Below are 12,482 nucleotides of genomic sequence, written 5' to 3'. Positions count from 1 at the left end.
ATGGCTTTGTCACATAAAACGACGGCTTTCTGATGACATGGTTAGGAAAATAGAGATATTAGATTTGACTTATGTTAAGAATGGTAGAGGTATACCTAAAAAGATTTGGTTAGAAAATATTAGAAATGATATTTCTTTATTAGATTTAAATGAGAATTTGACTTTTAATAGGACACAATGGAGAAAAAAAAATCATGTAGCCAACCCCACGTAGTGGGATAAAGGCTTGATGTTGTTGTTGTATCTACTTTATTTTATCAGTGTATCTTCTAACCTTCATTTCATATGCCTAAATTTCCTAAATCTATTTAACTATCTTATCTTCATGGGTTCTAATGGCATAATCCTTTAATATAATCATTTATTGATGTATTACTCATAGTTTTATCTTACATTCATCTTGAGTTTTTCATTTTTTTTTCACTCAACTTGACTAACTATTATTTATTTATCATCCAACATTTTATTCATATGTATAGTAAATCTAATCATATTTTTTATATAATTTACTTTGAAACTTTAACAATATCATGTGACCACATGATACTATTGACATTCTTATATACATTCTACCCACTTAAGCTTAATTTAGTAGTCATATCCTTATTCATCTCCCATTCTTTTATATAATAGATCCAAGATTATTAAATCTATCACTTGGATATAAATCCTATCCTTATTCATCTCCCCATTGTGTTGTATAATAAATCAAATATTATTAAACCTATCATTTGGATAATGCCATGTCCTTATAGCTATAAGTGGGCAAACTTTTGTTAGATAGGTTCACTTTACGCACCCTAGTAACTTGGCCTAATTATTAGTGATTTGATAATCATTATGTAGTGATTTATTAGATTTTCATTATGTAATATATATCCCAAATATTAAGTTATCTATTTTGAATAAAAAATTATAATGGTATATTTTTATTTCATGTTTGGAAGGGTTATTATGGAGAAATTTTTTTTGTTTAGAAAACTAATAGAAAAATATATTGAGCAAAGAATAAGTCTACTTATGGTTTTTATTAATATTGAGAATTTATATTATCAAGTGCCATTAGAGTTGATTTGTTGTTCTTTAATGAAAAATATTGAGCCAAAATTAAACTGAAGTTATTAAATATGTGAATGATTTATTTTTGATTAAAATGAGGATTTGTTGACGAATGACCAAGAAGTTCTCAATCAAAGTACAACACTATCAAAGATTAACGTTAAGTTTATTTGTATTGGTTATAAAGATATTTAAAAAATATATTCAAAGGCTATTCTATTATGTAAGTTATTTATAGATGATATTATTATAATTGAGTAGGACTTTTATGATTATAATGTAAGATCAAAGAAGAAAATATTTAGAAGATTAGGGGCTTAGGATTAGCAAAATGCTGAGAGATTATTTAGTATGTGATGTAAGTGGGCATAAAATTGATAATTGTTAGCCAATATCATTATAGGATAAAGTACTAACCAGCTTTGATTAATTTAAGTATCTTGAATCAAGATAGAGAAGAATAGGGATATAGATGGCGATGCAACTTTATTATACATCGAATGGTGACCGGTCAAACCGGTTGAACCTTGAACCTCTCCTTCTTCCGGTTCGTTGTCCGGTCCGGTTTTCACAACCTTGCTTAAAAGTACACTTTGGGAAATTGCAATTAGAATGGTTATATTTCATGAATTCGACTATTGGATGACAATTCATTAATAACCAAGTTTAGTGTACCAAAAAGGAGAATGGTGGATGTGTGTAAAACTGGAAATATACTGAAAAGAAGCTAGTTGTGTTGGTTATTAAAGGTAACATTCTGAAAATAGACTTGAGTGCTTTGAGGATGTTTTTTTGAGGATAGAAGTAACAAGGTCGGTCAATAAAATTAATGTGGAAAGTTTCAGAAAAAAGCATGGTAGCCAAATGATATGAATGAAAGCTATGCAAAAAGTTGAGTGCAAATTAAAGTTAGCACATAACACCTATGTGACAATCAACAAGAGTGTTTAGAGAAGGACGTGGGCTTTGAAAGATGTTTGCAGCGTTGTAGTGGAGGATTAAACATAACTGACCAAGGCACTCTATAGATTCACGGGGATCAATGGAAGGTAGATTGAATGTATTAGTCCCCAAGATTTCTCTTGTAAGGAATTTTACTTAAAACAAAGTTTATTTTCATTCGAGCAAGCTCTTAAGGTTAATTACATCCTGGATGTATCCGATAACACTCTCAATTAATGAGTCAATGACTGTGTTCAAATTAGATATGATCGATGTATGTCTAGTTAGGTGAAGTTGGAATGGATCTTATGAGATTTTATAGAGGATGAAGGAACGATGTCGTAGGATCAAGTAAGATGGACTCAAAATTATTGTAATGGAGTTGAAAGCGAGGCTTATAACTCCAGTGTTGAGTGTAGGGAGATGCCGAAGGCTGGACTTATGATGCCAAGCGACGACACCTGCCCAAAAAAAAGGAATGAGCTGATGTAGGAAAGTGAAGACTAACCTACCGAATGGGTATGACACGTCCGGTCAAGATCATATAATTTAATCATTCTGGGTTCATCAAAGCCTCTTTATCTACTTTGTCACGTGGTGATTTAAGGATCATTGCATCAATTATGGGTTACCTCATTCAAGATTGCCTCGTAGATTAAGGGTGTGGACTTAGGCGCAAGCTAACAAATGAGAATTACACTCTACTACTAAATGAGGGAGAAACCCAAACCTGACTTATAGTACCATGTGGTGGTATATACCAAGGTCGACAACGCTGTGTAGGCTCTATTGTTGGTCAATTTATAAAAAAGGCAACAACTATAGTAATGTCTAGACAACTTTTTGAATGCTCGTCTAAACTATCTTATTTTTTTTGATAGGTATTACATGCTCAGTAAAAAAGAAAAAAAAAAACAAACAAGCATATTAACATATATAATACAAACCAAATCCTATTTTGGAGCATGCTCACTTGTTGAACGGGTGAGTTCCTCAGTTAAAAAACAATGGCTGGTTATCACAATGAACCAAATTCAAAATAAACAAAAATAAGGAATTCACCGCATAATTGAGTGAGTTTCCTATTTAAAAAGAAGTCCACTTGGTGAGCAACTCTTCCAGTTTACGAGTGTGTTGCTATTTATTTATAATTAATTTATTTATTTTTAATCATACTACTACTAAAACTATACATAATTTTAAACTTTTGTCATCCTTATTCTTTTCTTTTCTAGATCTTAATGAAAAATTCGAGAGTTATCTGATGCAATAATTATAAACCTTTTGATTTTGCAAATGAAATGCTCGTTAGTTGTGAGTACCAAACTTCTGCCAACTAAGTGGGCTCCACAAATACTTGTTCAAAGGGACCATATGATTTAGCTGTGGTGATTACTGCAGTTTCAAGTGTCACAGTCTATTTGAGTTCAAGAGAGTTCCAAACTGTTTAGTTCCGAAATTGTAATAAAAAAAAGGTCAGTTTTGATCTAAATAAAATATTTTCTTCTGATTCTGGGATAATTTATGATAAAAAAATAAGACTAATTCACTGCAACTCTGAACATGTTTGAGTATTTTAATTGATGTTTTTTATGATTATTATCTTTACCCTCATCCCAAATATTTGGAGTTTGCAACTCTAATAAGTATTATATGTCTCACGAATTCAAAGGGACTATTTAGTATGATTAGTTTATTATTCTCAACTCTTCGAATTGAGAAGAACCAACAAGATGCTCCTTGATTTTCTCAATTTAAAATGTTATAATATTTTGATATTCTTTGCTATTTTTAAATCATTTATTGTTTTTTCAGGTATGGTGCCTCAACGATTTTCACTCTTCTTCAGGAAGTTTCTCAGGCTACCGAAAAAGATGTAACAATGGATTGGAGGACACTTGTTAAGGCCACTTCTACTGGAATCTCTAACGCTCAAGAATATCAAATGTTATGGAGACATTTGGCCTACAGGGACCCCTTGGAAAAAATTGAAGATGGGGGTGAACCATTGGTTCGTTTACTTTTCTTAATGAACTTGTAGACTTATAGCATCAGCTCTTTTTCTCAATAAAATAAATTCATTCTGCTAATCTTGTAAAGGCAAGTTTATGACATGTTAGGTTAGGTCCCTATTTAATCTGAGGCTCATGATAGAATGTGAACTCTCTGGCAACTTTGCAGGGTTTTCTAATGACTTTAGTTTGTTGATATTTCTGTTCTCTTTTGCCTTTTTTTCCTTGTTCTTCTTGGTAGACTGGAATATATCTTCACATTGAAATGCCTGTAATATCATCTTATTCATAATGAATGTAAATACAAATGTTTGGTTATGCACTGGCTTTTCAAATTTTGGTATTTTAGATTGCACTTTCTTAAGTAATGATTCTTTTGTTAACATCACTCTATGTTTTCTTTCATCTTCAAGGCGCACAATTGATGTTTTTTTGCAAAAAAGTATTACAAAAAAATGTGATGGTATACATTGCAGCTATATTTTGTTGCAGTTTTACTTGATGCTACTAAAGTGCTTAATGTTTCGTTGCACCCTTAAGTTATCTTAATACTTCAGGGTATAAATCATATTCGTTTCATCACATTTCACTAAAGTTGAAAGCTAAAACAATGCTTTTCTTTTTTTGAATGCTATCTATACACTAAGAAACATAAAATACATTTTTCTCTTTAGCAAGTTTCTTTTCTTTTGTCACTGCAAGGAAATTAATTAAAATTGAATGATCATCACAGTCGGATGAAAGTGACTTGGAATTTGAGTTAGAAGCTACTCCCAATCACAGCGAAGAAATATCAACTGAGGTGGATTGTTGTGTTAAGGTATAATCATGACATTCCAAATAACTGCTATTTTCATAAACCTTACATGCATTGGTTTAAAAGTAGTGAATGCTTAGATTCTGTTCCCTTTTGTGAAGCTTGTTTTCTGTAATGCTTTTATATTAAATTTCTGCCTGGTGTTTATCTACCTTGAGTATTCCTTTAGTTTATCAGAAGTTTTTCTTGAGAGAGGACAATGGATAAAATGACTTGAGAAGGTGAGCAGTGACATATGTAAATAAAATTTATTTAATATTCTTGCTTTATGATTGGTATTTTCCCATAACTTGGTTCCTGTTCTTTTTAGCATATAAATCGGTTCCAGTCCTTTATTTGGCATGCATGCTACATGGCCACTTGTGTAGCAATGTAGCATGTTGTGGATCTGTATGATAGAAACATGCAATTTTGAGATGCTTATTTTTTCTATTTGCTGTTTTTTGTTGTCGTTGCCTCATCTCATGTTAGCTTTTTATTGGCTTATAACTGGAAAAATAAAGAGTACCTAGAGAGTGAATGAACAAATGCTGAAGTATTGTTATCAAGAAATCTTATGTCTCAAAAAGCTTCTAGATTCTGTAAGCAAGTAGCCTGTTGCTACTCATTCTCTAATAGCTATTCAAACCTAAGCAAATTTTTATGTTACTGCCTAAAGAAAATAAAATCAGATTAAAATATGACATTCTGGCTAAAATATCATTGCATGAACTACAAAATATTAAAGAATTACTTGAATTAATTTGAATAACCTGTATTACACGCATGGGTCCATGGTCCTAAATGAATTTGTTGTGCTTGTTCCATGCCAAACAATGTTACCTCTGTACAATATTTTTATTAATGCAATTTGCTTTTCTGGCATTTCCTAATCAACAACAGTGACCTGTTAGCATTTCTTGTTAGATCATCTTCATTATCATTTTTCTTTTGATGTAATAGTCTAAAATAACCTTTCAAATTAGCTTCACAATTTTTTTTTGGAGAGAATTTGATTGTTAATGGGACACAACAGAGAAAAATTGTTTATGTAGTCTACCCCAAGTAGTGGGATAAAGGCTTATTGTTGTTGTTGTTGTGTACGAAGTCATACCACAGTTTTGGATCAAGTGCAAGGAAGATAGAATAGATTCTCTTGAAGTTGTTTAATTTTATAGAAACCTAGTTGACCTTTTTTAAGGTTAGAAAGAGTCAAATCATGGTTACAGATGGCTCTTAGGAGTGAGAGAGTTTGAGAGAATCTAGATGCATATATTCCACGTCAGCCTTAGACTTAATGTTGAGAAGATACTGAGTCATCGTTTGGTCTTTCATGGATATATGATGGAGCTCGTTCTTGAGTTGGATGATGCGAGATCTGGTAGTGGACTAAAGACACTGAGATATGGTTTCCCAGATCTTAGCACAGTGTTCTAAGGAAATAATGCAGGGTAAAAGATTAAGGAAAATGACAGAGTAAAGAGCGGCTGCAAGATTTTGATCAACTAGAAGCCAAGTTTGATGGGAATAGGTATTAGAAGCAATCAGAGATGTTGGGTAAGGGCAAGAACATGTACTTTTCGTCGCTACAATCTCTTCCCTAACCTTCAAGAAATAAATTGTTCACTTTAAATGAAGTAGAAGAAGAAATTTATAGGAAAAATCCGAAAGAAATTCAACAAACCTTCTTCTCTTAATCCTTCTCGTCCGTTTCTCTTGTTCTTCAATTTCTCCCAAAATAACACTCTGATAACGATAAGAATGAAAAGGAATCGTTATTTCTTATCCTAGAAGGTAATCACTTGCTAAAATTGGAGAAAGAAGAAACCTACCTCGCTCTTGCGTGAAGCCCGACCGTCCGCCCTTTTCTGTTCGCGCGAACTGCCTGTTCGCGGAATTAAAAGGGTGGGCCGGTTCGGGTGAACCGGCCGGATGAACTGGTTGTCACACAGACAAGATAGTTATTTGAGTACCCGAACCGGCCGGATGAACCGGTTGTCACACAGACAAGATAGTTATTTGAGTTTAGAGTGATGGAGACAATGCTTTTGATATTGCTAACCAATAATTTTAATTGGGGGGGAATCAATGAAGTTTCCTACAAGGAAGTAGAATTAGGGGGGTGTTGTGAGCAGCGGCTAACGAAGCGGATGAATAATCCATGGAAGAGAAGATTAACTGGAGGATAAAAATACGCTCGCGAGGACGCTGTGCTCTGATACCAAGATACTAGATAAAGAACAACAGAGAAGATAACAAATACAAGGAAATAAGGAAGTAAGAAACCAAAATACTTTCATGTCTGTAAGAAACCAAAATACAACAATATATATAGGCATAGAAAAGCATAGAACGAATTCTAAGATTACACGTGTAAGCAAGACAACTTTTCTTTATACAAAGATTTCTTGAAATATCAGGTTGACATGGAATATATGTTAACAGGATAGAGTCTTGGCCAAAAGCAAAAGATCATGTCATGCCCATGCCCGATTAGTGACCCCTTATTTGTAGGCAAGGATTAAATATTGTGGCACATGATGAGCTACACGAGAAAATAGAAAAAAATAACGTGAGTTGACTCGAAGTACTTAGTCATCTATTGAATAGGCCTCGCTGATAATTATCCACTTGGTGGAAACTTTGGTGAGTTTTGAATAGATGGCGAGGGCCTTGGTGGACTTCTCCTTGTGAGAAGTCGAGCAAGTTATGGCGAGAATTTTTAATCGGCAGAAGAATACTCTCTTGGAGTAGAAGAGATGTTCAAGAGAGTAGCTCAGACAAATGGTTGACTTCACTAGCATAACATCTTAGGAGAGTTCAGTATCCGAGTAATAGGGAATGAATAAGATCTATCTTTTTAGGAGACTTGGCGAGACACAACATTTGGCACGTAGAGGCTTTGGTAGTTTTAAAGTTTGACAAAGTATGTGTTATGTTTGGATTAGCCTGGTTTAGAATCAATGACTCATTTAATTTTGGTTTAGAATCAATGACTCTCTTAAGATGATTTGATCAACCTGACCTAGAAGAATGGGAATGATATTAGTCTACAGATAACTTACCATCCCACCTCTCCATCCCCCTCACCCCAAAAGAAGGACATCCATGCAGCTAGAAATTAAATTGTGATGCTGGAGGACATAAAAATTATATAACAAGTTATTCATTTGTCAAATAACCATGCAAATTCATTCATAGACGTCAAATGCTTAGACAAAACAGCCTACATTATTTTACCTTGGAAATCGGTTGTTTAGTTAATCTGATCAAATTGAAAAGATCATTTGTTTCACAAAGCAAAAAGTTAACAAAAACATAATTTTTTTATTTTTCCTGAACTTATAATGAGTACTTGCTATTCCGTTAGTTATTGGCTTTCTTTCCCAATGATGACTAGAGAGTTATTTTGTTCTCTTTCATCAATATTTATTTTAAAAAATTTCTGTTGTTTAACCAATGAAAAGTACATGTGTTTTAAACTCCTCGGCCAGGTTATACTTTCTTCTGGTTCGGTAGGTGAATGTGGTACTGTTTTCCCTTTAAATGCTGAAGCTCCTCCAGCTACAGACACAGTTAATGACCAAGCTTCAGTGGTACCATCAGATAAACAACACTTAGGTCGTTATAACCGAGCTAATGGTGCTGCTCTTTGTACCCAAAAGCAGTCACCGTCTACTGGACTGTCTAATGAAGGAGTGGATGGAAATGGTTCATCAAATTCAGGGTTTCATGCAAAAAAGAAGAGAAAATTGTGGACCAAAGAGGAGGATATGGAACTAATAGCTGCTGTCGAGAAATTTGGTGAAAGCAATTGGGCTAATATTCTAAAAGGTGATTTTAAACATGATAGAACTGCATCACAGCTGTCTCAGGTACTTTTGGGCGCCTATTGACTTATATCATACCTCATAATGCCTTTTAGTTTTATATCCCGAATATCAACTTCTACTTGATACATTCATTAGTTTCAACATGGAACCCATGCTGATAAAAACTTATTTTGTTTGGGACATCAGCTGTAGTTAGGGGTGTCAATTTGGGTCAACGGGTCGGGTTCGGGTCGAGCCCGGAACTGACCCGGCACTATTCGGGTCAAACTGAACCTGACCCGTTTTTTAAAACGGGTCAGGTTTTTGGACATGAACCTGACCCGATTCGAGTCCAGGTCAACCCGACCCAACACGAATGACCCGGGATTGACCCAAAATTGCTAGTTTTCTGGTAAAAAATTGGGTCAATCTTCGATTTTCGGGTAAAAAATGGGTCAATCTCGGGTTTTCGGGTCAAATATGGGTTTTCGTGTCAATTTCGGGTTGCTGGGTCAATTCAAACCCGACCAGATTTTTAAAACGGGTTGATTTGTTGAACCCGAACCCGACCCATTTCGGGTCCGGGTTGACCCTGAAATTGCTTTGATACCAATTGAAATAACTAGATGGAAGAGTACCTCGAGGTCACGGATGTAGAAGAGCCTTTCCCCTTGGAGATCCTTCCACAAATTCTTCTAGGGCCACAGGAGGAGCAAGATGCAGCAAGTTCGGAGCAACTATGTGATCTCCCTCACAACGATCACCTTCTCCTTCCTCTCTCAAACCTTAAAAAGAACTTCTCAAGAGCTCTCTCCCTCAGAATCCCTCTCTAACCACGTTCTCCTCTTTGATTCACACTTCTGAAAACATTACAATTTTGATCCCTAAAAACGGGTTCCAAAATCCATGAAATCTCAAAATAGCCGTTACTATCATACAATACGGTTTCTAATCGTACATTACGATATGTATTAAAAGACTTCGTACTGGTACGAAGCTGTACGAACAGTTCAAAAACATTCGTACAGTACGATATTAAATTGTACGGTATGATCCACAACAATAATATTCATACAGGACGATAGCCGGGACGATCAGACATCGTCTCTGTTCATCGTATGGTACGATTGACATCGTACAGTACGATGAGATAAAAACAAGGGATTGTCCAAGACGATATCCGGGACGATTATAATTCGTCTATGTTCATCGCATTGTACGAATGGGTTCGTACAGTACGATGTTCAAATTATAATTAAGCCTGGATTTCTTGCACTAATCATGGGTTAAATTAAGTAAGTATTTAAAATGAATCGTACAGTACGAACGGCATAAAATAACTTACTTAAGTTAAAACGACGGCTAGGGTTTTGGATTTGAACATATCATACAGTACAATATTTATTCGTACGGTACGATCTATTCATAGAATCGTCCTACAAAGCTCTGATCGTACGGTACGAAGTACCATCGTACAGTACGATCTACAGAGAAAGAAAATCTCTACATTTTACATTTAAAAACCATCTCCCCCTTGTGTGTGTGCATGGTTGCTCAGACTTCTATGCATTTTGTGGTCAGACTCGAGAAAATAAAAATAAAATAAATAGCAAAATACATTGTCAGACTCATACTCCTAATCTATCCATTCTTGAGTCTTCATATCGTCCTGAGTAGCTTGTAATCTTCCTAAAATGTTAGTACTCACGGACAATAGCAAACAAAATAATATTCAATGAATAGATAATTCAAACGACATTATTTGTCATCATCAAAATCTCAAACTCGGGGTCATGGGTTTGCAACAGACCTAACCCGGATTTTTTCGGGTCGGGTTCGGGTCGTGTCAAAAATTGACACCCCTAGTTGTAGTTGCTGGTTTTCTAACATTGTACCGATCAGACGAAGCATCCATATGAACTTTATCATTTTAAGATTTCCTCTAACATTGAATTTTGTTTTTCCTTCTTGTAAGGTTTAAAATTGTGTAAATAAGCCTCGAGGCATTTTTCGTCCGTGAGGCGAGGCGTAAGCCTCGAGGCGGTGTGAGGCGTAAGCCTCACAGACGCAGAATTGCGTAAATAAGAATTTAAGGGGTTTAGCATGTAAATAATAGCAAGATTCTATCATACAATAAAAACATCTAAATGACAAGTGAAATTAGTGGAAATTAAGAAAATAGATGCAATAAAATCATGTTTCAAAGTGCAAAACCACAAAATTATAGTCTATCAAAACTCCTAAAGTACAAATAAGAAGGATTATATATAATCCAATCATGTCCCATCACTAAATGGTTATTTCAGGGAATCTTCTTCTCCAATTATATTTATGAATATTATATATTCATCATCTTCAATGTGACTCACTTTTCTTTTCCTTGTTCAATAAGAATGATCATTATTATGTTACTTGCTCACTTGATATAAATATAATGTAATAGCATATAAGAAGTTGTGGAATACCTTTATTTGAATGTTGTGCTGCAGAGCTAGTGGATGTGTGTGGTGTGGTACTAGTGGATGTGCCCACTTGATCTGCTTCGCCCCTCCATCCACACTTAGATCTTCTAGTTGCAAGTCTGATAATGGTAAATCTGTCTCATTATCTATGAACCACTCATTATCAGATGCCACATCATCACATACCAAAGGGCCCTCATCATCATTCAATCCCTTATTTCTCAACCTCCTTTCTCTCAACCTCTTGTTGTGCATAATATACACAAGGGAGTTCATTCTGAGTGTTGAAAGTCTATTTCTTCTCTTTATTTGCACTTGACTATATGTACTCCAGTTTCGCTCACACCGTCGACCCTCTCTAGTACCAGCCGCAGGCATCTTCTGTGTTTGTCCTCTATCCTCTCCTGGAGTAGTCATGTACTGGTCCATAGGACCCCGTGCACCTCTATTATGTATAGTGGAGGAAGAGCCCTTTCCACTCTCGCTCCCAAAGTAAGCACCATGTTCGACTCTTTCATCAAATTGCTCATGTTGTAAATGTTTGGCCGTCGTACTCTGTTTCATATAAGCTGTAATTTCCTCCTTCACATTATCTGGAACATTCGCACAAGGTGCTACATTCTTGTGTGAGCCGGATAAGTGCTCCTTCATGCGAGTTACTCCTCCCTTCACCACCTTATCACAAAAATTGTATTTTAAATACACATACGTCTTCTCGCCGCCTCTTACATCAACTTGTACACTGTATTTCCAAGAAGGGACACGCCGCAATGACGTATTTGTCTTTTCCTTGCCCCTAACCATGTTTCCTAATACACAAATGTGAAAACATACAAAAAAATATCAAAAAATAGAAAACCCTAGCTTTTCTATAACTTGAAAAAACTTTCCTTGAACTAAAAAAAAAAACCTAAAACCAATAATTGAGTGCTTGTAGAGGGCGGCCGGACCTTTCTTGCTCACCGGCGTGAGGTGGCGCCGGCGGGAGAGGCGGCAGAAAGCCTACCCGAGCGGAGCCGAGCGAGACGTTCGCAAACAGAAGAGCTTGCGGGAGATTTTCTTTCGGGTAGGCTTAGAACTGAATGGGAGAAAAAGAAAAAAAAGACTTAATTTTAAGTAGGTGGGACCGGATTTGAAGAGGCGTGCGCCTCACCTCTAATTGCGCAATTGCGCCTTAGAGGCGTGCCTCAGATCCCGTGATGCGTAAGCCTCACATGAATCCAAAATTGCTTAGGCAATGAGGCGTTTGGGGGCTGAATTGCGCAAAGGCGCGCCTCTAATTGCGCAATTTTAAACTATGCCTTCTTGTACTAAGTCCTATCATCAACATCCTCATTAGCCTTATCCCTATTATTTGGGCTCACCTCTAAACTTGAGTTTGTTCGAGATTGAGATGGAT

General features: G+C 35.6%; 1 protein-coding gene across 2 annotated transcripts in view; it reads left to right on the top strand.

The window, feature by feature from the left end:
- Positions 1–12,482, top strand: part of LOC110116224 — a 28,874-nt gene that overhangs the window by 1,919 nt on the left and 14,473 nt on the right. The window contains exons 2-4 of one of the 2 annotated variants that reach the window (XM_020849722.2): positions 3,817–4,012; positions 4,747–4,833; positions 8,304–8,684. In XM_020849722.2, coding sequence (XP_020705381.1) covers positions 3,817–4,012; positions 4,747–4,833; positions 8,304–8,684 — 664 coding nt within the window. The remainder of the gene's footprint in view (positions 1–3,816; positions 4,013–4,746; positions 4,834–8,303; positions 8,685–12,482) is intronic. The other variant, XM_020849723.2, reaches the window with a different exon arrangement.

This window comes from Dendrobium catenatum, unplaced genomic scaffold (genome assembly GCF_001605985.2).
Source record: "Dendrobium catenatum unplaced genomic scaffold, ASM160598v2 fragScaff_scaffold_698, whole genome shotgun sequence".
Lineage (NCBI taxonomy): Eukaryota > Viridiplantae > Streptophyta > Magnoliopsida > Asparagales > Orchidaceae > Dendrobium > Dendrobium catenatum.
This window is presented reverse-complemented; position numbering and strand designations above follow the sequence as displayed.